The 27,984-nt window shown below is 39.8% G+C and overlaps 3 protein-coding genes across 12 annotated transcripts; 2 read left to right on the forward strand and 1 right to left on the reverse strand.

Annotated features, from left to right (window-relative positions):
* The first annotated feature begins 2,613 nt into the window (after positions 1 to 2,613).
* On the forward strand, positions 2,614 to 9,195 carry LOC138184986 (twisted gastrulation protein homolog 1-B). Of its 6 annotated transcripts, none has more exons than XM_069123554.1 (4): positions 2,614 to 3,156; positions 6,193 to 6,421; positions 6,526 to 6,732; positions 6,823 to 9,195. In XM_069123554.1, exons 2-4 carry the CDS (start codon positions 6,199 to 6,201, stop codon positions 7,128 to 7,130), a joined length of 738 nt encoding a protein of 245 aa, XP_068979655.1. In that variant the 5' UTR covers positions 2,614 to 3,156; positions 6,193 to 6,198; the 3' UTR covers positions 7,131 to 9,195. The 6 variants fall into 6 exon arrangements, with proteins under 6 accessions (XP_068979655.1, XP_068979666.1, XP_068979685.1 ...); XM_069123565.1 differs by lacking the exon at positions 2,614 to 3,156 and adding an exon at positions 3,225 to 4,417; XM_069123584.1 differs by lacking the exon at positions 2,614 to 3,156 and adding an exon at positions 4,424 to 4,557.
* On the reverse strand, positions 8,477 to 11,152 carry LOC138184968 (uncharacterized). Of its 2 annotated transcripts, none has more exons than XM_069123510.1 (10): positions 10,951 to 11,152; positions 10,541 to 10,651; positions 10,254 to 10,475; positions 10,097 to 10,172; positions 9,848 to 10,026; positions 9,511 to 9,766; positions 9,203 to 9,433; positions 9,048 to 9,128; positions 8,885 to 8,982; positions 8,477 to 8,759 (listed from the first exon to the last, which is right to left on the reverse strand). In XM_069123510.1, exons 2-10 carry the CDS (start codon positions 10,640 to 10,642, stop codon positions 8,655 to 8,657), a joined length of 1,350 nt encoding a protein of 449 aa, XP_068979611.1. In that variant the 5' UTR covers positions 10,643 to 10,651; positions 10,951 to 11,152; the 3' UTR covers positions 8,477 to 8,654. The 2 variants fall into 2 exon arrangements, with proteins under 2 accessions (XP_068979611.1, XP_068979613.1); XM_069123512.1 differs by having other exon boundaries at positions 10,541 to 10,689.
* A 2,333-nt stretch (positions 11,153 to 13,485) lies between these two features.
* On the forward strand, positions 13,486 to 27,981 carry fw (CUB and Sushi multiple domains furrowed). 4 transcript variants are annotated; one of them, XM_069123237.1, is made up of 22 exons: positions 13,486 to 14,321; positions 19,725 to 19,842; positions 20,942 to 21,000; positions 21,803 to 22,012; positions 22,257 to 22,352; positions 22,424 to 22,546; positions 22,634 to 22,797; positions 22,901 to 23,027; positions 23,580 to 23,729; positions 23,952 to 24,128; positions 24,250 to 24,429; positions 24,514 to 24,632; positions 24,879 to 25,113; positions 25,209 to 25,382; positions 25,504 to 25,683; positions 25,767 to 26,012; positions 26,084 to 26,263; positions 26,488 to 26,661; positions 26,756 to 26,935; positions 27,016 to 27,124; positions 27,199 to 27,381; positions 27,464 to 27,981. In XM_069123237.1, the coding sequence occupies exons 1-22, from the start codon at positions 14,267 to 14,269 to the stop codon at positions 27,567 to 27,569; spliced, it is 3,345 nt and encodes a 1,114-aa protein (XP_068979338.1). In that variant the 5' UTR covers positions 13,486 to 14,266; the 3' UTR covers positions 27,570 to 27,981. The 4 variants fall into 4 exon arrangements, with proteins under 4 accessions (XP_068979338.1, XP_068979348.1, XP_068979327.1 ...); XM_069123247.1 differs by lacking the exon at positions 13,486 to 14,321 and adding an exon at positions 17,734 to 17,751; XM_069123226.1 differs by lacking the exon at positions 13,486 to 14,321 and adding an exon at positions 19,463 to 19,505.
* Positions 27,982 to 27,984: the final 3 nt, after the last annotated feature.

The following is a 27,984-nucleotide window of genomic DNA, read 5'->3' on the forward strand; positions in this document are numbered from 1 at the left end:
CTTGTACAGATTATGACCACGCCCCGGTATCGATTGAAGTCCGCTTTGTTTAACAAAATTTTATAACAAACAATATAAAGAATAGAAAATCGCAGGTAACTTTTTCCTTGCTACACCGAGAACAGTAATTATATCAACCGAAAGAGCAGGTGCTTACTCACCTATAAGGTAAATCTCCGTCCATGAGATATATAAATATTATTTTAGAATAAAGATAAATCTGAGGTATAAGAAAGAAGAGTGCATGAAATTTGATATATGCATGTATACGATCGAGATGAAAAACGTTAGGAATAGCATTTGGGTATCTGTTACGCAGGTAAAATAGATTGGACAAACTTAAAAGTGGCTTTAGAGAAAGCTCGTAGTACCAAGATTCAGAAATTATAATTTATTCGACAACGTTGAGCAAGATATACTTGAGACCGAGAGAAGGCAGAAGATAAAGTTAAAGGTATATCGAAGAGAGCTAGCGCCACAGAAATACCGTAACATGTAATCGTGATCTCGCGCTGGGCTTTCAAGAGGAAAATGGCAGCAGGAGAGCTCGTGAACGATTGTGACCACCCCGTCGAACACTCGAGGAACCGTGAACTTTTGAATTCCTCGAACGGTCATTAGGACAAAAGTATACCTGTGTCTACGATCGTCCAGAGACCTGTTACTTTGGAACAATGCCTAGCCGGACAAGTGTTTTCGTATCTGATTGACCCATCTTTCGACGGAACTTTGACAAACGGCTAATTTTTCTTCCAGTTAACGACCTTGGTATACCTGGCGTATCCGCCTTTTCCTTATTCGTCTCTCTTTCTCCTTCGCCCTCTTTATCTATTCAATTCTGTCTCTTCTCCGCCCTCCTCCCCTCCCCCCAGAAACGATCCGCAAGATCGTGCAGTTACGCGAACACTCCGTGAACTAATCCTCGATTTCTTACTCAGCTCCTTTTTACGGTTCTTCTTTGCCTCGGCTTGACAGCGTTCATTCATTAGGTGCAACCAATTATTTCCTGCCAATACGGAATTTCAACGTTGGCTTTTGTTCCTTCGAACGTGTCTGCTCTACGTGGGCGTTGATGTCTCTCCCTTGCTAAAGTACACAACTTCAGAGTCACGACAAATATTTTACTTTTTCTCCGACAGACGTCTCTTTATCGTTTCGGATCTCGATACTCCTCCGAAAGTGCGTACAGTTCGTTTTAGCGAGTTGGCCGGACGCGACGAAACACAATTTCACGAGCGTGCTCCTTTGCTAGAGAAGCAGGTTGCAAGGAGCCGTTGTCTTCGGAGTGCGAAAAAATTCTCGCTATATGTTGAGATATGACGGAAGCAGCTAAATGCTTAAACGGTCGAAACGCAGGCTTAAATGCCGTTGATTGCAGTAGGAGGGAAATGAGAGGTTGCACGACGGACTCATATCTCTCGCGGCAACCAGCGTTCCCAAAGACGACCGCGGCTAACGACGCGAGTCCTTCCACGAATCGGCCAACGAACGATCATTCTCCTTTCGATCGAAACGCAAACCAATTGCCAACTCGAAACCTCGCTTCGGCTCGTTCATTCGCGCTCCCTCTAATTCACCGTAGCCTCGTGAACCGAGCTACTTTAGCCGTCGCGGCGTATCATTTTTCACCGAAAAAATTCTCAAGCTGTTTTTTTCGGAAACGCAATAGCATCAGTAGCGAACTAAGAATCGATGGATAGCGTAAACGGAGAGAACATAAACGAACGTTTCGAGTCTTTAGCGTCGACTGCGTGGCCAAACACCGGTTCGAAAATTTTTAATCACGTCGAGACACGATAAACTAGCAAATACCGAACAGCTTGTGTTGTAAACGAGCATTTAGCGTATCTCTGACGGATCTGAAATAAAGGATAAGCGATCGAGAGGCTTCCGCTTCCTATGAGAAATCGCTTCCGTTAAGGTGATTCAAAGGAACGAGAGCTACGAGTAGCATTTCCTTCGTGTTCTCCACTCTCAGATGCTTTTTCCTCGAGATACCTGCGATATCGTGGTACCTGGGTCTAGCGATAACTATCGACTAGTGACAAATAACGAATGTGCTCTCCACCTTTCTACTCGAGTATGACATTCGCGTTAAGGGATGATCACATAGCGAAGAGGGGGGGTGGAAGGGGGAGAAGAGCGTAGGGGGGAGGGAGAAAAGAGCGAAGAGAGAAAAGTAACATGTAGGAGATCAGGAGGAAGAAGAGTAAGAAGAAAGGTAGGAAGGGAGCAGAGAGGGGAGGAGGATAAGAGAGCGACGGACAAGAAGCGAAAGAGGAAGAAAAGAGACGGAGGGAAAGGTAGAGACGCAGTGGAACAGGTAAAACAAAAAGTCGGGAAAAAATTGAAACCAGTCTCGGTCGGTTGGTAGTTTGGAGTCTAGCAGACTGCGGGAGCGGACTCGCTGCTCTCTTCTCCTTTTCCACCACCATCGCTATCAGTAACCACCACCACCAATGTGTTCGGCAACGACTTACGGTAACAACGGCAGCGGCTGCAGCACCACCACCACTACCAACTCGCTTGGCTACCATCGCCAACACCTCCTTTTCCTCCTCCTCCTCCTACACCTCTTTCCCTTTCCGCTTCTCTGTTTCTCTCGGTCCACGTCCTTCCTTAATTCAGTCCAATGAGAGTCGCTCTTCGATTCGTCGCACCCGTCATAGATCCGCTCGTCTTCATTTTCAGGATACTTTTTCTTCTCCACCTTCCTTCGGTTCGGTCGAATCGTCTGGTTCGCCAGTAGTGTGTACCGCGCTGCCTCGAGCTCTTGCGACGCATCGATTCCGAGATCGGAATATTACAAACCGGTCGGTCCGCGCGAATACGCGACCAACCACGGACAAACATCGTGCTCAGAGAAAGTGTCAGTTAGTGCGAGCAAGAGTGGGCCGTCCGAACGGATAAGATCGATAGATCGTGTTGTTTTCTGGAAACACCGAGGATCCGACGCGAAAAGCCAAAACATTGCAAGTTGCAAGTTGCTCAAGAAAATACGCTGTTCTTACGTTAAGAAGGATACGTTTGACGGAGAGAACATGTTTCGTACCAGTCGCAACGCGAACCGGTTGCGCGTGCTTAAAATAGTTACCCGTGCATAGGTTACCGCTCTACCCACCGCTTGCTCGTTGGAATACGTTTCAGCATTGTCAGGTAAAAGCATACTGGCGAATCTCTGTTTCTGTGGATCTTGCAGCGATGAAAAATCGGAAAGAAAAAAGTATCGACGCTCGTGTTGTTTGTCGTAGCCGTGAGGCTTGGCGCCATGGATCTACTCGCGCAGTTACTATGATTCAAATAGCTTCGATCATCCGACGTGTTGCGGTGATATCGAGTCGATCTTGTTGCGGTTTCGCTATTCTATAAAATTAGCGAGACGCTTGCTTCACCGAGTATGCTCGATTCTATATACATATTTCGTTGCCACGCGATATCGGATTCTTGCGAAACGTTTATCTTGGCCGCGTGCACGCATTTATAGTCGGCCATTTCACGATCGATCGAGTCCCCCTTTTCTATTGCTTCTTAGAACGAGGAAGAAACGACAGGTTAAAAGCATCGATACGAACAGAGCAGCCTTTGGTCCGATGAGATCTTGCATACGTTGCGCGTTCTTCGAGATTCTTAAAAAAAAAAAATCAGCCGAGAAATTCCTGCTAAAAGACGAAACACGTGAAAACCGTTTAAACGCGAAGCAACTGTACCGATAAAGACGAAGATGTTCGTGAATTTTTCAACGAAACTACTATTAACGTACGGTATTTAGAAAACACAGAAAAGTACGCTTCTTTCTAGAAATACTCGCGCGGTTTGAATCGATTGTTGATGCATCCGTATGCTATTCGTCGCCTCTTATTGGATATGCGTTTTCGCGGCAGCGACAACGCCAGACAAGTCAAAGAACTGCAAAAGAAAGAGAGGAACGGTGCAAGGAGAGCGAAAAGAAAGAAGCGAGAAGGAAGCAGAAAGGAAAGAGAAAGAAGAAGCTCATGCTACGCCATTCGCGATCAATTCGATACACAACTTCTACCGAAATAAAGAACGACACGAAGAAATAGAAATTTGAATGACGATGCGAACGCTACGATACCTTCTACGAAGGCGATTGCTGTTTGTTATTGAAGTTATTCCATTGCCTCGGGCCAGAACAAGGCGAGGCTGTAAGCACGTCTGTCCCTGAATGACGAACGTTTACATTTCAATACAGTTGGAATTTTTCTAAAATTGTTCAGTCTCTAGTCGCGATGCGCGCGGTGCCTCCATCGTGATTCCTTCGTTGCATAGGACATCCACGGCATTTCAATTAGCCACTTCGACGAATAAAATTTGCAGCCGTTTCTCCACGGTTTATCGGTGTATTTACAATCGAGCAGAAGCAACGAGCAGGACGAGGATTTTTTTCTTCCAATATAATGTACGCGGAATATTTCCGAAGGCTACTGTAACGTATTTCACGTTGCTCTGTTGACGAGTGCTACGGACACTCGTTCTTTCGTTAAAACAATTCAATCAAACCTCTTAATCATATACTTCACCGTGGCAATAAAATGCTTCGTAAGTCGAAATTAGTCGCGCTTTTCCGTTAGTTCAATATTCCATTACGATGTACTTTCCCGAATTCCAAGAACGCCAGGTATTTGCGCATTAAGTATCGTATATGTGTACAGTTGTACAAAGCAATCAACATCCAAAGTGAATATTTACGCAAAGGCAACTCGTAATGGACACGCTGAGGAAAGGAATTTCTCGAAAGATCTATCTATATATATTTGTTATGACCGTGTAGAATCAGCAGGCCATTCCATTCGGTGTTGCGACTTAGAAAAAAGTTTAGGTTTTAATGAAGTGGCTATTTGTCAAAAGTAGTGCGACGTTACTAGAATCGTCAAGCAACAATCAAATAACCGAAAGAAGTCGTCATAAAACCGCTCCTTTCGATATTCATTTACAACTGCTACCTTTCGAACATTAAAGTGGGGGGTCCTATATGAAAAAGAATGCTTTAATATCCATCCTGTTACTCGGTTAAAGTTCGTTTCACCAAGACGATCATCGTCGAAGGATCACGTCCGGATATACAGTAAAATTGAGGAATTCGTCAGGAAATCTATCGTGTAATATCGAACGTGTCTTTCGAATACGTTTGTCAACACGGCAAGGAAATTCGTAGCTTGCGAAGAATTTCTTGCACGTAAATAATGATATTAGTGAAGTGTTGAAACTGGAAACTCGTAAACAGCGACAGTAGCCAGGTAATTCTCGAATTAAACGCAATTTTTCTCGGATCCACGCATGTAATAGGTCGTTGGAATGAAATTCCTTTCCGATAATAATTCACTTGAAACATCGTAGGACGTGATTATGCAGAATATAAATAGCTACTTAATTGGGGTCTTTGAAAGCTATAATTATTACGCATGCAATCATTTTGCATCGAATTATCGGGCATTGCGTCTTTGCAATCATTCCTTCGCTCCTTCTATCTCGCAGAATCACGTACTCGATACGCTAGCTTTTTGGTCTTTCTACGTATTTTGTATACTGTACTTTTCGTTAACGTGTACTTAATTACCATACGCGCTTGGTTAACATTATTCTTTGCATATTTAAGAATGAAAGTTATCGATTGATAAATTTTCATGAATGAAAGAAAATCAGTTTTAAATATACAAATAAACTTGAATATAGGGTAGCATCGATCAATGGATTCCCGTGCATGATTTTAGTCGTTTACTGGAAGGAAGGATAGGTGTTTCAGAAACACTGAAGATTAAAAGTTCGTTGTTTCGGCACACGACCCCCTCTTAATGACATCCTGACTCACGTTCATGAATATTCTTAATAACCTTAATCGAGCTTCATGGTCGTAATCAACATACGCGATTCACGGTCCACCGTAGACTTGATAGTAGATGCGTGTGTTTTTGCTCCTTCGCGATGTTACATCATTAGAAGGAAGTGGCGCCAATTTATCGCTTTTTTAATTGATCTCGATAACCTTCTTACAGTACATGTAAACTTGATACCGCTGTCCTATCGCTATGTACATTAGAAGTTTGACCTCGGAACGTGTTTTATTTCGTTCGATCGACGCAAAGATCCGCCAAGCGCAAAGGAAAAGTTTCGCCTACCGCTGAAACCAGTTGAGCCAGTGTGATATTAATGTCCGCCGATGTACTGTTTTTTTAGAACACGATGATGAGTTGGAGCAGAACGCTAGTCGTCGCTATCATTGAAATTTCATTTCTGTCGGCAATCATCAAACACTGCGAAGGATGCAACGAAGCGATCTGCGCCAGTGTTGTCAGTAAGTGTATGCTTACGCAGAGCTGCAAATGCGATCTCGTTACATGTACCTGCTGCAAGGAGTGTTTCTCTTGTCTTAGTTACCTTTACGACGAGTGCTGTTCATGCGTAGGTAAGCCGTCGCTTCTATTTCCTACGGTTCTCTATGTTCGCGAACGAACGTTACGAATCACAAGTATATCTGCGTTTCTTAATCGTTTATCTCGTTGTCTGTAGATCTATGTCCAAAACCAAACATAACGGACAATCCATTAAGCAAGAAGTCTCACGTGGAGGACTTCAGCGAACCGATGCCAGGCTTGTTCCAAGCGTTAACTGCAGAACCGGATCCACACGAACGTTGGCTCACATTCACATTTCCGGTGGATTTCGACATGTCTTTATTTACACCAAAACACGACAAAGAAATGAAATACCATATGCGTATGTATTTATACTTCCCTTCTTTGTTGTTGTTGTAAAGATACGTTTACATGAAATCCGTTCAGACGAAGAAATTTGTGGTCCTTTCAGATACCGCTGACGAAGAGATACATCCATTGAAACCAAACGTAATGACAGTGAATTGCACTGTTGCATTTATGGCTCAATGTAACTCCTGGAACAAATGTCGGGCGTCTTGCCAAAGCATGGGTGCTACAAGTTACAGATGGTTTCACGATGGTTGTTGCGAATGCATAGGAGACACCTGTATTAATTATGGAATAAACGAATCCAGATGCATACATTGTCCTTTGGACAAAGAAGAGGACGACTTAAAAGATCAGTACGACGATTACGGCCAAGACGAAGATGACTTGGTGGAAGATGAGATCGATTAATATTATCGGTTCTTTCTTCAGCCTGTTTCTTTCAGTGGACTGTATGTATTAAAATGTATAAAAATTAAAAATGTCATGGGTGAGTGCAATCTCAGTGACGATGATACTTTCAAGAATTGAATTACAAACAGTGACGTCGTTTGTACTTGTTTGTGATACTCATCGTTTCGACATTATGTGAAAACTAACTTTACGACTGACGACTATCTCGTCCTTTTAGAACGATTTTCTACAAAATATGCGATAAGTGATGGACATCGTTCCCTTTAAAAGGGATCCCTTCGTTAGTAAATATAATTTAAATCATTATGTTCTGTAAGGCTGAAAGCTATCGATTGTCGATACATCTAATGGTATCGCGTTTGGATTTAATTAAGCAAACGCAAAAGAACAACAAACAAATTTAATGATGTTTCGAACTGATTGGCTTATGGTGTGACTTCAACGGCATAGCATGTAGTCTCATTCCTCATTCTTAAATGTTAAATATGCATGTAAGTAACTCTGTGGTGTCAAATGTTTTATTTTTTCTGTGCCATATGAATCAAGTTGTACATGTATCGACTCATTCATAATTAATTGACGCATATTCGATGCGTCAATTATTCAAATAAAACCTATTGTCTGTGTTCCTCTAATGTTTACTTTTCTATATTTTAAAATGTTTTAACCAATGTTATGACGATAAGAAGTTCTATGACTATACGATATTAACAAGATGACAGAGGTTACGCACGTTAGAAGAGCAGAGACGACTAATTTTGACCAATGTTATGACGATAAGAAGTTCTATGACTATACGATATTAACAAGATGATAGAGATTACGCACGTTAGAGGAGCAGAGACGATCTGTACGATTGATGATATTATGCACACGCGAATAATTAAATTGTAGAAAATGTAATTTATACTATATGGTTTAATACTGCATTTGGTTATACCAATGTATGATATTAAGACAGTATAAGGGATCGAGTAGGAAAAAATGTTCAAGTTTTCAATTTCCAATTCATGTGGTTATATGTAATATAAATAACAACATATTAGCATAATATTGATACTAAAAATTGGAGATTCCATTAAAGTTTTAACATATTGAACTAAGAGCGGAACTCGGAAATGAAATTACATTGGAAAGATACCGATGAGCAATTTTTCCTTGAAAACTATTGATAGACTAGACAGGGAAAACGGAGCCAATATCAAATGATCGTCCATAAATAAACTAGCGCAGACAATCAAAAATCTTACAATCAATTTTTATAAACAATTCTATTCTGAATATATTTCATTCTTTGAACGATTATGTACCGATTTATCGCGTAATATATTGTACAAACACACCCATTCAACTCTAGTTTATATTGAACATCAAATGCCGCGTTTTACGCGTATTTTCAACAATCACATACATTAATTCATATACGCATTATTAACGCGCGTTACTGCATTGCGGTTATAAATACAACAAAAGTTGCAGCACTTGAAAGAAAAACGCAAAACATGTTTACATACCACGTATTTATACAGGCGGATGTTCGTCTTGCGTTTCATTGCTTTCTGGCAATTTAATGAAAGGCAAATCACTGCCACTCCACATAGAATATAATTGAGATCTCGCGCATTCCTGAAATTATTAATGTTACTAATGTTATCAAATACTCGATAATCGTTTATGGATCGAAGCTAATATACAAGAACCACAAGTAATAATAATAGCAACAATTGTTTTAAACTGTAATCATGCATTACCCCACCACCAGCGCTCTCGGAACCTGACCGACTATAAGCTGATATGCAAGAATCCGTCGAAGAACTGCTCTTACGTAATGGTAGTGTATCTACGGTACCTAATGGGAAAGTCAAACGTTATACGTGATTGACTTTATTCATTGCACTTAACGCGTATACTTACCAAATTCGATTTCTCTATGATCACTGTGCGAATGAATGCTATCTTTGCTATCTCCGTGACTACCACTAGTTCCACTTTGTTCTGCACAGCGTACAATAAATAATTTATTGCAATTAATAATGACGAATAAATTTTAATATACATCAAATCTCTACCCGAATCTCTGTGTTCTCCACTATGTGCACTCTGATCACTTTCGCGATGTCCTGATTGATCAGAATGGTCACTTGAATGGGAACCGCGTGGCCAATACCTTGGAAAACCTATTTTGCGAGATGCTGGCCACATAATGGAATCGTAGTTTGACTCAAAATTGCACGTTGTTAATGTAACACCTGGGATATGCTGATTTTTGTAAGCAATTAATTGATTTAGTGGCCTAATTCCTATATAAATATTAAAATAATTCGAGATTGTAAGAAATTGTTAATAATCGACAACGTTTTCTTTCTCTTGTACACACCTGGTTTACAAGATAACAATTGAATTGCCTCCTGCAAGCCATCTTGACTAGCCATAGTAGATGCTTTCCATATTGTATCTGGTGTGGTAGATCTACTTCTGTTTTGATGAGGTATTCTTAATCGCGATTTAACATCTTGTCGCGGCCAGTTTGTGATGTTTCTACAATCCCATGGCATAGACCATCTTCTCATAGTATTTTCTAATACTTTACCCGACATTTCCGCTGCTGCGGTTTCGGACCATCTCCTCTGAACCTATTACATAAATGTTACGATACAAACACTATATAATATTAGGAAAAAAAGAAAGTCACAAAAGAGCTGCAAAGTTTGTACCTGCAGAGGAAATAAGGGATATGGTAAAGGTGATCTATGAAAATTTTGTACAGATTGTTGCATTGACGACGAAGATACTAGTGGTTGTGAACTGTACAGTCTTTTAAAACATTGTTGAAGAGAGGCAATATCACATTCAGTTGTACCACTCTGAGAACAGGAGCATTCTGCCATTCCCCCTAAAAAAATAATTTCATAAATCACATTGAAGTAAATAAAAAATTACATAAGATTTAATTTAATTCTCACCTAAGCATTCGCAACAAGCAACGCAGAATTGATACTGTAGATTTATGAATGACAATAAATTATCTCTAAGTATGTCCTGAAAATCATGTCGCTTAATATAAAAATCTGTCGCATACAAATTTTCTATGAGATAAGATAACTCAAAATAAATATGTACATGCTTATCCCCTTCATCTTCTCGAGTTTCATGATCCCTTAATGCAGAAATAATGTGATTTTTCACAGTATTGCTGGCTATGCATGTTGCTCTTGTAAGCTCCTCCCAACCGGCAAGACACTGTCCTGTTAACCTGCATTGTGTTAACGTATCATGAGCTGACAAAAGTGTTTGTAATGATTGAGCCAATTTTGTACCCGCTGTGCACAGGCCATTAAGCGTCTGTATTAAAAAAAGTAATTTGTTTTTGTGTACTTTAACATGAAACTCATAAAAAATACACTAACCTGTAAGTACACTAGCCAATTACCAAGACACTCATTTACCTCCAATTGAAATTTAGATACCTGATTGTCACTGTGCTTTGGTTCTATTCCACCTTCTGCCATACTTACATCCTATTAAGTTTTATACTTGTATTAGCAAGTTTAACCACCTATTAATATAATAAAATGTAAAATCTATGATTTTATCTTTGTTGCTAGAGATAATCTTTAAAATCTTACTAAAAACTAATGTTTACATGATGTAAGATATTCGAAATATAGTAATTATTCAACAAGAATGAGAGATAGAATAATAATAAATACAGTAACGGTAATGTTTTGAAATGATAATTTTATTGTAATAGAAAGGACTTTAAGAATTAAAACTATAACGATTTTACAACAAAAAGCTTCGCAAATCGATCACTTACATGCTTTTTTCGTTAGACGGTGTATTCTCAATACTAGATTAGTAGAAGAAATAAAAATCACAAATTTGACGGTGGTATTGAAGCACAGTTACCGGCACCATTGTGAGCTGCCTCGTGCATACCTCATCATCTGGATTCAGTGATACAAAAACCGAAATACGGTTGTACTCATCTGTAGTTGTATTTTTCAACAAAACATTTAATACGAAATAACTTGACCAGATGCCGCCATTTGTACTCGTTCCGTACGAAAGATCGAACAACCTCCTAAACCTAGGGAACGTAGTGAATTTAGTGACGCGCAACCTACAAAATTTTCTAATGAAAAGTTTAAACCATTTTTGTAATGTTATTTCATTCTTATTATCATCTATTTCCATTTGTATACCTACAATATATTTTTTATAAGAAATGTTATATTTATGTACCATTGAAATAATGAAACATACTGCGAGTAATAATGTCGAATTTTTATATTATATGCTATAGTAAAACATTTCTATAAAAATAATGACAATGATTATGAAAAGAATATAAAAGTTTTTACTAATATTGACATGATAGTGACATGAGATAATTCTGGTATAGTTAGTTAAGATGTTAACTGGGAAAGTTTTTGGACACCACTATCGTAAATCAAACTTGGTTCAAGGCAGTTCGGACAGGGAGTATCATGTTTTTAGCACACACTTTCTATACTTATTAATTTTTTATTCTGTTTTTATTAATATACTAATTTTCATTATATGTAACAGAAAACTCTTATTTTCTTTTTACATTACGAAAATAGTTTGAATAAATCAAACAAATGTAAAGAAATAGAACAAGTTAATTACTTGATATGCCAATACTTAACAATACGCGAATTGAAATTATATATATATATATTAAATGGTTGTTAAGGCAGCATACAATTTTTATAAAGAAAAAGTCGAAGGGTTCTCAAGTATTATTTTTCAATGTTCAATCACATCAGGTAAGTCTATGTAAACTTTCTTAAATCCTGTTGCTTATTTTCTTACTGATCATCCAAATTATGCATTATGTCTTTCATTTATTTGAGAAATCGAGAGAAGACACGACGCTTGGCGAGGTGAAAGGGGCCCGAGCGTGTGGTGACGTAGACGTTGATAAAAAAAGAAAAGGATAGAGCAATGGGTCAGAAGGAAGGCGAAAGAAGGAAAGGAAGAGGTGAGAAAGGTTGCAAGGAGAGAAGCCGATCGGAGTGGAAACGCGATCGCGCGCGAGGGACATCGTGACTTAGGTGGGGAGGGTGATGTGGTAAGAAGGATAGAAGGGAGGGGTTTAACGGTAAAGTTGGTGTAACAGTGTAACATTATAGCCATGTTTTTCGATCCTCTTTTCCTTACTACTACCCTGATGTTCGAATGAATACCCTTCTGCGGTCTCCCGATCTTTACACTGGGGTGTTTCTTAATGTATGGGAACTACCGTCGGTGATAAATAATAGAACTTGGAATCTAGGAAACAATGAAACCCATTTAAACGCGTGTCCGAAAACACCTGCTTTTGGACTCGTAAATTTATTTTACTCCTAAAAGAAGCATTCATTATATGTAAATGACTATCTAAAATTGGACATAACCGATTAATATTATTTTACTTTCGGTTTCTTACTTTATGGCACCGTTTACGTTTGCAACAGCATTGCTGTGTGGAGGGAGGAAGGATAAAAAGAGAAAAGTCGAGGGAAGAAAGAATGAATGGTACATTATATGTATATAATGCTTGTATATGTCAATGTAAACATAATTCAGACAATAGAATTAACAGGAAGGTAAGCATATTCTATATTCTTGTGAATTTTTTAATTATGTAGTTCTAATTAATGAACAGGAATAATACGTCGAGCATCGTTCGACAATTTGAGGATGAAAAGTAATTATTTACAGTAATTTCAGATTCATTTCATCGCTAGTAATTTCTGTTCACGGTTTCTCGAAAGGAGCGAGTCGTAAGATCGTGGGCAGCTAAGACAGGGTTTGATGATTTCTGGTAACACTTGCCAATTTTGGTAAAGTACGATTTTACCCGAGCAATATTTAAAAATGTCGTTTTACAATCTAATTCGCATATTGACGCAGTTAACTATCACAATATGTTGATCCTACACGCGTCAGCTACGCACACGGAAGTAATTACTTTTGAATCAAATCGTTACTCTTACGGAACTATTCCACTAATACATAACTTTTATAATCATGCGCAGGTAAAAGTCGTTGTAGCTGCTCGATCATGCGTTGGCTGCTTCACCTTGGAAACGTTATAGATATGAATAAATGTACAAGTACACAGTCCAATAAAAATACATACTTGACAATCGCAGACAAGCCGGTATTCCTCTCGATCTTGAAGAATAAGTATCAAAGATGCACAGTGCACATACAAGAATTATCCATGTAAGATGAACAATTCAAACTTTGTATGACACTTAGGTTTATACTATATGCAAGGTGTGGATCGTAAAGCGAAAAGTTGAGAGGAACGTAGTTCCATAGAGCATAGGTTCCTTTACAGTAGTCAGTTGGATGCACGGTGCATGCAGCACAGTACACTGTACTTTCATAATGTCGAAGGAGTACAAGAGACTCGAAGCCTCTGGCACTCGACGGACAGCTAGTGAAGGGAACGGATCGTCATACTCGGTCGTCATTCGACCAAACGGTCAGCGAAAATGCCGTCGAAAAGTTGCGTTTAACGGTCTTCGGTTAAACGTGAACTAAATTTGCCGCGAATGAACCGAAGTCGTAGTGTGATCTTCGAATTGTATTCTCCGAACGTAATCGTTTTTCCGCCGATTTCCGCCCCGTATTGGTAACTGAAGAAATGACACTAATACCAAGAATATGAAGAATCGAAAATAAAGTTATGGCCAAATATGGAATACGGCGAATAATTCCGTGCAGTGTGAATAACAGTTAAACAAACTTAACGAAACCATGGAAGAACAATTATTTGATCTGCGGATCGCATACGGTGACTAAAAACCTGCTTATTGAACGGTAAAACAGGAAGAATCTTCTGAGTCACCTTTGAACTATACTTTGGCGCGAGTTCGATAGTAGCGTTGTTGTTTAATTTTTGTGAATTAAAGAACAAGCATATTTTGTTATCGAAACTAGTTTTCATCGGTGCCACGCATCGAACAAAGAAACTTCTTGTGAAAGTTTCCGTGGTGCACGATAAAGTGTTCTCTTGTAGCGTATACTCGTACTTGTGAATGATCGCGACCAAAGTTAGTGCACTTTCGATGTGATCCCGGCTTTTATCCACAGCAGAAAACGATATATCGAGGATGGGACGAGAAATTCTCCTATCCCTTTTGGGAATCCTCGTTGTGGGCGCAGAAGGCAAGTATTTTTAACATAAGTTAATCGATATTATAACATAACTATTCAGTAACAATTCATGTATAATGGCCAGTCTAAAGACTGTTTAATCTGCATGAAGTAACCTTCGATGTTAGTTATTCAAGTTATTTTTCATTTAAATCATTTGGAATCAAACGTTCGTTTCCTTTTGACCGAAAAACACATTTTGCAGTAGGACGTGCGATTCGATGTATCTTGAAGTTCATTGAACCACGAAGAACCGATAAGAAAGGAGCGCTGATCAGCCGTTTCAAAATTTGAAATTCAGCGACTATATGATATTTTCCATCTGTTCTCGAGTTTTGTCCCTGGCACTAAAGAAAGGAATACAAGCGTACAAAACAGGTACCGCCCACTCGATTCTCGTCCACGCGGATTTTCTGGTGTCTCGAGGTCACCCGGTGTATCCGCCTCGTATAAAACGTACAGGTTCCTACCGCGTCGTGTTTTGTTTTCTTGAAACCTTGCGAATTTTTCATACAGGTTTTTAATTACGGCCATTACTTTGCCCACAGATAGTTAACGATAAAAATAGTGTACGGTGCCACCTTGAAACGCTTCGTTCCAACAGCAGATGCGATTCGTAAAATCAGCGGACCATTTAAAAATATTCATCGAACAAGCCGGTCGGAAACAGGATGAATTTGCATTCGTCTTCCTGTTTGGTCAACCCTATGCCAATTGCAAGCAATTTCGTATTAAAATTACGTGTTCTCCGCGATCCATTTTTTTATTCTATTCGATTAAATTTAATGTGAACGAGACTGGTCGCGCAACGTAAGAAACAGGACTCGTTGTGGAGGCAGTCAATCGAAGCGAGTTTTGCCTTTTGTAACTCATTCTCCTGGTTGACCTACATGAAACATCTATGTAGCTAGACATTACACCTCTGGTGTGCGCATATTAACGGCTCTATAATATCACTATGCACGCCAAATTTTTCGAGAAGTACTTGTAATATATCATTAGCTCTACAAGAAACACGTGTTCTAACAGCGAGAACTTTTTTAACGTACTGTCTTCTTTCTGTCATTTCATTTTACTGTACGGCACGAGGCATCTGTACTGTACGGCAAGACACTTTCGATTCGAATTTGTACTTGAATTAGACGCGGCAAAGGCTTCGTAAATGTTGAGCCGCTCGGTCCGTTTTTCGTCATCGGCAAGTACCTAAAACAGAAATCTTTTCATCGCGGGTAGCGTTCACGTGAACTTTCATTTGCGCAAACAAAAACGCATAGGAAGGACGTAATCTTTGTCAATCTTACAGACTTCTTCCACTTTCTCGTTTCTTCGTTCTAAGTGTTTCCTCGACAAAAATTTTTCCCGATTAGGAATTTTCTTTAGGCGTTCCAAATCTGCGATTAAAACGAGACAAGCTATAAAAACTGTATTAAATTACACGAAGCTGCCTTTCCCATGATTACCTCATAAATAGAATGGTCTACAAATTGATCGGTATAAGTTAATATAAAACGTTGTATAAAGCGAATATACTTAAGAGAGACCAGTTCGCACGATTCTGACCAATCCAATTCGCGAGGCTCGTGGAGATCGTTAGCGATAAAAGTATAGGATAATAGGTCGATCTGCAGGGGAGCGAACCGGTGCTCCGCGGTGTGGCTAATGTAGCGCGTTGAAGCTCGTGCTAAGGTGGGGAAGTAAAAGCGTCCTCGAGATTCTAGGCGATCGCTTTTCTTTCGTTCTCGAGAAAGAGGAAGCGTGTCGAACGTCGTGGATTTGCACGATTCTAAGCTGAGACCGACGTAACATTTAGCTGTCGACGATTTAGCTGAACTAAGGCATGCGAAACTCGTGATAACTTGTGCTACCATAAACGCACCTCTCTGGGTGGGGCACCATGCTTCGACGACCAATACAGGTGAAATTTCAGGCGACAACGAATTGTTTTCTCTGTCTGGTGATCAACATGCGCGACGCGGACTCTGCATATTTTGATGGTGGCAGCGTCTACGAAACACGATTTTATATTAATTAGTAGAACGTTTTTCGAGGTGTTGTATCAAGCGTCTAAATGTTTTGAATTATTTCAGATTCGTAAGCGTGCGAACGCTGAAACGAGGATAGGAAAGTGTACGGTCTGCGGCGAGGTTTTCATTTCCTGACGTTGCGAGGTGTCGCAAGTCACCGTCGATCGCGATGACACATACGCCACGTGCTCTGCCACCTTGCACAGTAGATTAGGAAACTCACGAAAAAGAACTTTCTATCGTTCTGTATCGATAGAAACTGATAGAACGAACAATCCGTGTTTTTTTACCATGCTATTGGTCGATTGGAAATTAGAGGTTTTAAGCGCTATGAATTCCAAGGTGGTCAGCTCACCATCTGTTCCTCCCAGTGGATCTTTCTTCGTAGAACCGAATAACGATGTTAACCGGTTTCCCGATGCCCTACTGATACCCTCCAGGCAGTTGTAAAATTCGCTCTCAGTATGTGCCGTTTACGTAAACGCGATAACTGGAAACATCTGTTATTACGACCAAGTACTTTTGTCTTTCTTCCTGAGACGCAACAATATCGATTAAAACATGCGTTAACGATTTCTTTGTATTTCAGATTTAAATTCTAAACGAACAGATTACATTCACGGTGATACGCTTGTTATCTAGCACCAGCTCGAGATTTTACGCAAAATGAAATTTCGAAGAATGATTCAAACCAAATTCATCTTTCAATAACCGGCGACCGATCTCTTGTTTTTTTACGAGACACTACTACGTAAACAGCCACGCCTACTTTCCCATTTCCTGACAATCGCTTACGTGCAATATTGTACGAGAACATTTGAAGTATGCAGTTAAAAGTTGCATACTTGTTCTTCTATGGCCTATGGACATTGAAACAAGTGTAGCAAAAGCCTTGTACAACGCCATCCATTTTTCAATAATTTAACAAAGTATGATTTTCATATTTTGGGACCTGCAATAGAAGTGGAGATAGAATGTTGGAACAGAATAGATTCGTTAAGAATCATCGTTATTTGCAAGGGAAGGAAAAGTGATCTCGGATGGGGAATGCGTCGAGCTATATTTCTGCGGGATAGTCAAACCATTTAAAGAAAAGTGAGGAAAAATGGGTAAACCAAGAACTGTATCGTGACACGCTTCACCGATAGTAGTCTCGATTCGATTCGAAGTAGCTCCACGTCGTACCGTTATTTCGGCTTCAAAGTTTTGTTACCGCGTGACCCAGACCCATGAAGCGATCAACGAATGCCAAAGACCAAGCTAAAGCTAGCAACGTGTTTACACGTATGCACACAGACAATTAACCGGGAATTCTCGACCTCTTCGTTTCTTCGAGGTCTGAACCGAGCGTCGCTCTTTCGCAGAATTCCTGCGACCCGCAGTTACATTTAGAAAAGAAGATCTGGAAGCTTTCGAAGGTGTACGCATATTTTTAACGATTTTCCCAAATATTTGGATTCAACACTATTGTAAAAACATCCGAATTTTAACGAGTAATACGCGTACGCGCGTCGATCAATTTCGAAATACCAAAAGTCGATGTATTCGAAATACCAAAAGTTAATTAAAAAGGAATAACGGCCATTCAGAGTAAACATTCGATGACTTTTAATATACAGTATTCCTCCGTGACTAATTAAGAAGTTTAGGTTCAAATCTTGGTGAAATGACTGTAATTAGATAGAAAGTGAGGAATGAAAAAAACATTCAACATGGTACGAACTCAACACAGTGTGTTTCAAATCGAAATAATCGTGGACTGTAGCACGCGCGAACGCGTTTGTACTCGCTTTAATTAACTCGTTCGCACGAAACGGTAACTCGGTGTTTCTCGAGAGACACCGAGTTCCCGGCAGTTCAAACCGAATAAAGGAGACAACGCTGGCTTTCACCCGGCCATCGAGTACACACGAAGATTCAAATTTAAATTAACGGATTCCCACAGGCGCTCGATTGAAAAGAATCAACGGCACAAAGGCGAGGAGATCGTAAATTAGAATCGTTAAGATTCTCCATTCGAAAATTTAAGGCCATCTCTCGCGATCAGCCTTGAAATATCACCGGAAACTTATTCCATGAGTCGCACGACTGCGCTTCTTTAATCACTTTTACGATTGTATCGCTCGTATACACGAGCAGCGTTCAAGCAGTTTATGTTATTCTCCTTGCTTATTTCCATCCTGACATTTTGCATTTTTATGTCGATGTTGCAACGATCAAACGTCTTATCGACCACGAATATGCGTCTGTTCATACACAATATGTATATCGTACATGTGATTCGATGATCGGAATCTTGTCTTGTTGTTCAACCGGCTAGTTCTAAGTTAGTTCTAACTTCCTCTACCGATACTAGACGCGAAAACATATAAATTAACTCGCAGACTACGACGAACATTTGTTACAATACTCTTTTAATGGTTCTAGCTTTTTCAGGAAAACGTGGAACGGAGAGATACGTACGTAGATAGCTTTTGTTAACGTATCGAAGTTCTATTCTCAGAGGAATGTTCGTACATGTATGTGCGTTAATTTCCATCGTTAGCTTCCAACCATTGAGTTTTACATCGCAAGAATCCTCAAGCCGCATACGGTTTTGCCGATTCTCATACGCTCGTACCTCGCGTTTCCAACCGTCCATAACTTTATGGCACTGTGTCTATTTTATGTTCGTCCTACTAATTTTATAACCTTTTGCAGAAGATAGAAAATCTTTTTCCCGGCTCATAGAATTCGAATAATGGAATACGCGTGGGATTTTCATCGTAGTTTCACTTTGCATCACTGTGTCATAGCTATTGTTTGTCATATTTTAAGAGCGAGACATGACGGTCTTATAAACTTGAGCGTTATGCGTCCTTGACATGTTCTTTCGAATTGACAACAGGTATATACTTACATAACGAAAATCACGGCACATTAAATGGAAAGTAAGTCGTGTCAATTATTCCGTAATCAGAAATTCCTCTGTCCTATTACCGCGCGGCATTTAAGCCAAAGATATTCGAACAACATATATTCAAAATTTCCTGTTGCTGAAATTTAATTGCTACTGTCCTGATAATAATCGACGTCTCTTTTAATTCTGTCGTACGTAAAGTTCATGGCAAAAGTATGAAAGTTCCGATAACAATCTTCGACAGAATGTTCTTCTCTTTAATAGCCGAAAGTGGTAAGGATTGCAGTTTCACCAAAAGTAATCGTCTTATTTTCCTGAGAAATTAGCTACCTTGCGTCTATCGTAAATAATAGCGTTGAGACTATCAACTTTCTATTTAATATTTGATTTGATGTTAACATCAACACGTCGATCTTTCGAACGATCAACGAATTTATTAAAATTCTACTTTGAAAACGTCACCGCTGAACAATCTAATTTTCTTAAATATAGGATTGAAGTGCGGACATCCGGCTGTACCGATGAATGCCAAGGTGTCACTGTCCGATGAATCCTTAGCAACAGGCACTTTAGCAACGTACACTTGCGACGCCGGATACGAATTGTTCGGGTAAGTGAGGCTTCGCGAGTATTCACATCTCGTGAAATGTTAAGGGGGTGTCCTGAATTACAATGTTCTAAAACAGCGTTTTTTTGTGATTTTTTTTAAAAGGGAAAGAAAGAAACGAAGTTATTGAATTTTGAGGCATGTTTTTATATATATTTAACGAATAAAAAAAAATTTTTTTTAAAGTAAAAAAGAGAATTATAACAGATTTCTAAGCCTATTTCATGGGCTGCAGTCTTCAATCGGCGAGAAAGATCCACCTCGTAATTCTTGTCTGAAACAAAAAACCAAAAAAGGATTAAATTATTATATATTTTTCTTCTGGGTGAACTAAACAACGGCAGAAAAAAATGTGAAATTAAAAATTTTGGCGGGTTTAAAAAAAAATGTGTTTCTTAAAAAAGGAAAATAAACTTTAAGGTGCTATAAGAATTATTTAAGTAAACCTTTTTCTGCCTTTGCTTAGTTTACCCAGAAGAAAAATAAAAATTTTTTGGTTCTCTGTTTCAGTCAAGAATTACGAGGTGGATCTTTCCCGCCGATTGAAAACTGCAGCCCATGAAATAGGCTTAGAAATCTGTTATAATTCTCTTTTTTACTTTAAAAAAAATTTATTTCTATTCGTTAAATATATATAAAACCATACCTCAAAATTCAATAACTTCGTTTCTTTCTTTCCCTTCTGAAGGAAATCACAAAAAGACGCTGTTTTAGAGCATTCTAATTCGGAACACCCCCTTAAGCAGTGAGCATCGTACTCGAGTAATTTAGAAGAATTTGTTAGAGAAAAGTAAAGCAAACAGTGCATGGCGAAGGAATCACAGCAAAATGAAATTGGGAAGAAACGAATGCCATAATGGACGTTACTTTATTCGCATAATATGTACGAATGTGTTCGAGTTACGACCGAGTGAAACGATCGTTTGTATAGTAAGTACGATATCCGCCGATAGCAACGCTTATTACGGACTTTCTCCGTTTTCTTATAATTTGTATGGTTGACGATATTTGCTCGCGTGCTGGCCTTTTCTTTTCTTGCCGTGCATTGTTTACAAGGAAACGGAGAATTCTGATTTACTTCATTCGACTATTACTCGCTCAGCAGTGGCAGCCTAACATGCAACGCTGGTGGAAAATGGCAAGGGGATCTACCATTCTGCGGTAAGCGTCAGTTTGTTAATCTTATATACAGCTTCGTTCGGCATCTTTCTTATCCTAAATTTTTCACCAAGCGTACCACGTTCGATTACGCGTTTCTCTTGACAACAAGATGGTACGCAGCTTTCTCCTCGATATGTATATCGGTACGGTTTCGCAAAAGAGACGATTGCACTTAGTGATCGACGAAATTCAACTCTTTCCTCTTAAAATGCAGCACGGAGGTATTACTCTGACGAGCGTACGTTAGAAAGCGATTTTTCGTATGCTACGAGGCAGCTTCGTTAAAATGCGTCGACCCTTGGTCCCGATATTGGTCTCGCTTTTTTCATTCGCTGCGACGTTTCACTTTTACTGGCAAAATCCGTTTGAAACGCCGATGGAAAGAAAGTTTGCGCAGCGCGGTAAAACGTGTATCGGCGGAACGTTACGCAACCAGCGATTTATTCGGTGGCAGTTGCCTTAAACTGCGACACCCGGTTAACAGAGTCGCGTGGAAATTATTTTGATCGAGAATGCGGAAAATTCCTAAACCTCAAATATCTACGACTCGGTGAAACTATCTACGACGCCGGATAATCGTTTCTCTTTATTACTAAACGCATCCTGCCGGTAATAGACGTTTTGTTACGCGATTGTAGTTGGTGACATCGTCTCTCGGCTTTGTTCGGTTCCAAGCAGTTTACTCTGCAACGGTTTGCTTCGACCCGCTCGTTTACTCTTTCCCTTCCCTTTTTCTTTAATTCGCTGCTCTCTGTTCGAGTTAGTCACCGTGTCGTGTTTGTTGAAATACGCGTTGTTGCAGGCACGAACGTCGCCTTTCGCAAACCAACCAACCAATCGACCACCGTACGAGGTGGAGATGCCAGCCACGGAAACGACGGCGATTCAAGTACGGAACACGATGGAAAGAGATGCACCGAGACTCAAAGCGAGCCCAGCCCTTGGTGGAAGGTCGACCTTCTCAAGTCGTATTCGGTAAAAGTGGTCAGAGTGACAACCAGAGGTTGCTGCGGTAAATGTCTCCTCTTATTTCTCACATGTTTACCTTCATTATATATAGAAAGTGGAATAATGTGGATATCGTTTTGTGAAATTTAAAAACTCGCATTGAAACCTAATACTTTCCTTCTGGAGCAAATAATGTTGTATGCGTGTGCAGAACTTTCTTCGGAGAAACGATTCTCCGTTCGTTTAATGCTTTTATTCGACCGTCAGACGTTGAATCGAAAATGAGAATAATTCCTCCTTGTCAACAGGTCATCAACCGCTTCAGGATATCGAAATACGCGTTGGTAATAGCAGCGTAGAGCTGCAACGCAATCCCCTGTGCGCCTGGTTCCCTGGCACGATTGGTAAACAGTTGTTTGCTTATTAAAATATACGATCGTAATCGTATTTCTGGTTGATCGCTTAATTCTTACAGAGGAGGGAATCACGAAGACTTTCGTGTGCGCCAGAGCCCTGATCGGCCAATATGTGTTTTTGCAGCTGGTCGGCGTCGAGGGAAGCTTGAGTTTGTGCGAGGTGGAGGTATTTGCTGTTGATGGTAAGCCGAAAGCTGAAAAGTAGGAATTTCTGTCGACAGTCTATCGAGGCAAATTTTTGTAGAAAAGTTCTACCTGCTTTTCCGTAGAATTCTCAACTGACAGATGCGCTTACACTGGGACGCCAGCTGACGCTGACCTGGCTGCTTTCAATTCCACCTGTTACGAGTTCATCGTGAAAAAGGGTGGCTCCTTTCAAGAGGCCAGAAATTACTGTCGGACAAGAGGCGGTGATCTCGTTCATGGTTTCCAGGTCTCTATACCAAGCCTCTATAACAAGTGCTCTCTGATACCTTGTTGTTGAATGCGTTCCAATCCTGATCTCTACTGTAATCTTTGTATATCTTATGATACAGGGCGCAGCCTCGGTGTATATACTAAACAATCTCGAAAGGCGGAAGGACAAACTGAAGACGCAACTAGTTTGGATAGGTGCTCAGAAGGAACCGCTGATAACGGCGAGAACATGGCGATGGGTTGACGGTGAATATTTTGCTCTTTAGTCTGCTCGATCTGTATCCGAGTCTCCTTTATTCATCGACTGCAGCCAAAACAGATTTTTCCATTCTCACGATTTATCGGCAACGACCATGAGAACCGGGTCGGAGAGGTTGAGCAACCCTGGTTAGATTCGTCGGCACGAACCAATCAATTTGCTTCGCAATTACGCGATAATTATAGTTCCGTCGACGAGTTGAATTCGTTAATCCGAAATTCGTCTCTCGACGAGTTATCGTGCTCTACGGAAATCAAAGATCATCTCGACAGGGATTATCGGCGTAATAACACGTGCTAATAAATAGAACGTGAAAGTTACGGCTATGAGGAAATCAACGGAAGTTACACCCGCGAGCGTCTGTTCCAACGTATAATCTCTGTTAATTGTTTGTTGCGTCTGGATCGAACAGACGAAAGGCTTGCTTTAGATGCCGATCTTCCTACGATGAGGTTAAAGACCTTCTTATTTATCTGTTTGGCGAAGCGAGTTTCCTTGAGGCGTGTAAAATATATCGCGTTAATTTCCGTTATTTCTAGGCGAGATTGTGCAAAAACCGTCCTGGGGAAAAGATCAACCAAATAATTATAACGGCGAGCAAAATTGCGTAGTGCTGGACGGTGGTCGTAGCTGGCTGTGGAATGACGTTGGCTGTAACCTTGACTATTTGCATTGGATATGCCAAAGCAGTGAGTAGTAACTGATACGTAGATATACATAAACATATATACATAAGCATGGAAAACTACACGATTAATTTAGTTGAACATTTGAAGGATAGTACGAAATATGTAATTTATAGGATAGGAGAAAATATGTAATTTATGTACAAGTCTTTCGTTTATAAATTGCAATGCATATATAAATAAATAAATATATATATATATATATATTTCTAATTATTTATCCAGGGCCACCTACTTGCGGTAGTCCAGAAAAGTTCGAAAACACAACAATTATAGGCACCAAACGAACCATAGGATCAACGATAGAATACGTTTGTCCCGATGGATATATGCTAATAGGATCGAAGAGTAGAACCTGTCAACCAAATGGATTTTGGAGTGGCGAGCCGGCCATGTGCAAATGTAAGTTTAATCGCACGCGTGTCGCTACGCGCGTTGCATAATTGCTCCGATAATAATGATGCAGCTGGTGATCGGTAACCATCTTGCGTATACTCAACGTCATCTTTTAAATGCTTCATAGTTGTTGACTGCGGCCCCCTGCCTGAACTGGAAAACGGCGCGATCACGTTGGTCAATAAAAGAACGACTCACGGAGCGCTTGCTGATTACGCATGTAAAGAAAACTACACGTTGCTCGGTGATGCGAGGCGTAGATGCGGAGACGGCGGTATATGGAGTGGACATCAACCCCAGTGTTTATGTGCGAGATCAATTTTACAGTGATATTATCATAAATCATAACGACACATCTACATAATTTAGATTATCGTTTATTATTTTACAGTTGATTGGTGTCCGGAACCACCTCAAATTAACGGTGGAGTTGTGACAACTACCGGAAAGAGAGCAGGCTCGACAGCCACTTATTCTTGCCAAAATGGCTTCATCCTATTCGGAGATAACGTAAGCAACTTTAAATACAATTTAGACTTTTAACTTTGCGCATAATTTGTCCTACTTGCTTTTCTCTCATTTGTTATGCTCGCTGCGTACAACCATTTCGAACGTATATTCTATTATGTATATCTTTCACCGCGATTACAACGCTATTATTTAGAAAACTTGCGAAAGATTTGCGCAAGCTGTTTATTTAAGCGATTACACTGCGAAGAGAATAGAATATTAAACATCGATAATCAATTTCGAAAGGTTCTCACGTGCGGCGTCGGCGGTGAATGGTCAGGTAAAGCGCCTCAATGCAGATTCGTCGATTGTGGAGCACCGGCGCAAATTGAGTTCGGTTCCGTGACCCTAATTAATGGCACCACCACAGTTAAGAGTTTGGCCGTGTACACTTGTCTGGAAGATTACTGGTTGGTTGGTGAAGCGAAGCAAGAATGCACCAAAGAAGGGAAATGGAGTCACGACACGCCGTCGTGCGAATGTAAACAAATTAAATCTTTTCTCAAAACGCATACGACATTAAACGATATAAAACGACAGATAACTTGAGAGTCTCGATTATTTCGATTGATACAGTAATCACCTGCGAAGAACCTGAAGTACCGGCTGGAAGCTACGTCGTCGGATACGATTTAAATGTTCACAGTGGTATTGAATACCATTGCGAAGCAGGATACTTACTTCAAGGAGAAACAAGACATACTTGTGGCAGAGACGGTGAATGGTCGGGAGAAGTACCGACCTGCGAGTGTAGGTTTCACCGTTGTTAAATTTGTTAAGAATTCCCTTCAAAGGAATCTCGATTTCTTTGGATTAATTCCGCGGCGATAAAAGTCTCTGATGACAATCTCCTCGACTTTCTGTTTCGTAGATGTGGACTGCGGGAAAGTTTTGCCTGTCTTGAATGGTGCTGCAGAATACGTGAATGGGACGACTCATCTCGGAAGCGAAATCACCTACAGTTGCACGAGAAACTATAGGCTAAATGGAGTGTCAAGAAGATACTGCTTAGACAACGGTCAATGGAGCGACGCGACTCCAAAGTGTGAAGGTGCTTGCACGATTTATTTAAATGCAGTTTACAGTTTATTTCACATTTGAATAAGGATAATGTCTCTTTCCTCTTTCTCGCAGAAATTCGCTGCCCGGAGCCGATTTATGCAGAGCACGGAATTCTTTCTGTGACTGGCAATGATCGAATGTACGGTAGAACTCTAATTCGAACAGGAACTCCAGAGAATTCTAATACCGGTGCGACTTCCTACAAGATCGGTGCACTTGCAAAATATCGTTGTGAAAGAGGGTACAAGGTGGTCGGGGAACCTCTATCCACTTGCGAGGACAACGGAAAATGGAGCGGCGAGGTTCCGCGATGTGTCTGTAAGGAACTTAAAAAATTGTAGTGTTTAAACCGTTGCGAAATATTCGGTTTCAATAAATACATTTTTCAGATGTCGATTGTGGGAAACCGGAACACATTCAACATGGAAGATATACTTTAACGTCGAACGCTACCTATTATGGAGCTGCTGCTCTTTACGAGTGTGACGGTAATTTTGAATTGGATGGATTTGCTAGAAGACTGTGTCTTGAGAATGGCACCTGGAGCAGCGACACCCCAGTTTGTAAGGGTAATCGTCTAGATTAGAATTTAATTTCAAATTATAAATGCTGTTTTAAAAAAGTCTTATACGAGGTAATTTCTGTATAGTAGAAAATGTGATGCGTGCGATTACGTTATATACGTGTTGATAGTGTTCTTATTGTAAGCTGTATCAACGAATGTGATACATATCTTTTGAAATGTTCAGTAAATTTTTTTTACGTTACATTCATTTGCACTTTGTACACACAGAAATTAGGTGCAAAGACCCCGAAAAAGAGGGAGTGTTATCCACGCAAGTTTCGACTCACAGCGTAGGTGGAGTGGCTCATTACAGTTGTCCGCGTGGATTCTATATGGAAGGGAACGAAACTAGAATATGCTTGCAGAATGGATCCTGGAGTGGAAGCACGCCAGCCTGTTTTTGTAATTATACATATCGTTTTAATCTTCTTTAAGTACCTTTAAATTAGTCAACTAGAATACATTAGTACATTAAAATACAAATCTGTATTTATAGCGGTCGATTGCAAACATCCGGAACCTATAGAAAATGGTAGAGTGATAGTGGTAAACGGAAGTACTACTTATGGTGGAACCGCAGAATATCACTGTTTACCACAGTACGAAAGAGTGGGGCCGTTTTTGAGAAAATGTTTAGATACTGGTTCATGGAGTGGAGAGGAACCCAAATGCGAATGTAAGAAATACATTCAAAGATATATTCAAAAGAGGAAAAGGGAAATGCATTTTCACTCATAAATATTCGTTATTCGATAGTTATGCCAAATGAAGTAGCTGAAGCACAAGGCGTGGGTACTAGCGTTGGTATTGGAGCTGGAGTTATAATATTTATATTAATTATTCTTGGACTCGTCTATCTAAGACTGTACGTAGAATTTACGAGAACGTTGACGATTAATCTTTAAATAAAAAGTTTGCTAAAATGACGTATCTTTTTAGGAGGAAAGCTACGCCGGTAAAGAACACGGAAAATGTTCAAGCGGCTGAAAGAAAAGAGGACCAAAATGCCGCTGTTATGTCTTATGCCACTCTTAACGATGGCACAACCAACACCATGTACGAAAATGTTCCAGAGGACGGTCTCTACGACAGTCCTTACAGCCTAAGTGGCAGTACATACGGGTGAGTCGAAACAAGTATTTCTTTTAGGAATTTGTCTCGTAGAAGAAAGAAAAAATGATAAATTGTTTTCATTCAATTGAAGGTACGGTACCAATATGCGAAGACATTACGGTAGATCGGGACATTATGAAGCAGAACCAGTTTCAAACAGGAACGGCATTACAATTAATGGAGTATCCGTGCGATAGTTTGAAATACGACAATTAGAACCGAGTGTGTTTCTTAAAGTCAGGTATTATTTATGTACAATGTACAGATAGGAGGATACAAATACGTGAAGCTTTGTTATCTTTATTTATATTATTGTATTCGGCGCATCGCCGATGTATGTAAATAAGTAAAGAGAAGTAACGTGATGATGATGAAGTGTCTATGAAAAAAATACTTCGATCTTTTCCATACCAATGACGAAAGTGTGTAATATTAACGAACTTTATTACATTACTTCCACGATTCAATTCATGTATGTATTATTATGTATATAGCGTGTTCTCCTAATTTAGAATTACTTGTAAGTTTCAAGCGATGAATTTGTAACATAAATTTGTGTGTTCATTGGTTATGAAAATAAAGAAACCAATGCTCTCTTGTTTTATTTTATAT

The sequence above is a fragment of the Bombus flavifrons genome, chromosome 1 (assembly GCF_040668555.2).
Source record: "Bombus flavifrons isolate JBK064 chromosome 1, iyBomFlav1_principal, whole genome shotgun sequence".
NCBI lineage: Eukaryota > Metazoa > Arthropoda > Insecta > Hymenoptera > Apidae > Bombus > Bombus flavifrons.

Excerpts from the sequence above, each read along its gene's own strand:
- LOC138184986 (XM_069123537.1), top strand. The coding sequence starts at position 4,607 with ATGTACTTTCCCGAATTCCAAGAACGCCAG. Across the intron at positions 4,637-6,192 it reads CCGAATTCCAAGAACGCCAG|AACACGATGATGAGTTGGAG; the intron begins GTATTTGCGCAT and ends CTGTTTTTTTAG. Across the intron at positions 6,733-6,822 it reads AGAAATGAAATACCATATGC|ATACCGCTGACGAAGAGATA; the intron begins GTATGTATTTAT and ends TGGTCCTTTCAG.
- LOC138184968 (XM_069123510.1), bottom strand. The coding sequence starts at position 10,642 with ATGGCAGAAGGTGGAATAGAACCAAAGCACAGTGACAATCAGGTATCT. Across the intron at positions 10,476-10,540 it reads ATTGGCTAGTGTACTTACAG|ACGCTTAATGGCCTGTGCAC; the intron begins GTTAGTGTATTT and ends TTTTTAATACAG. Across the intron at positions 9,767-9,847 it reads ATCCCTTATTTCCTCTGCAG|GTTCAGAGGAGATGGTCCGA; the intron begins GTACAAACTTTG and ends TTTATGTAATAG.
- fw (XM_069123237.1), top strand. The coding sequence starts at position 14,267 with ATGGGACGAGAAATTCTCCTATCCCTTTTGGGAATCCTCGTTGTGGGC. Across the intron at positions 26,264-26,487 it reads CGACACCCCAGTTTGTAAGG|AAATTAGGTGCAAAGACCCC; the intron begins GTAATCGTCTAG and ends TTGTACACACAG. Across the intron at positions 27,125-27,198 it reads GGACTCGTCTATCTAAGACT|GAGGAAAGCTACGCCGGTAA; the intron begins GTACGTAGAATT and ends GTATCTTTTTAG.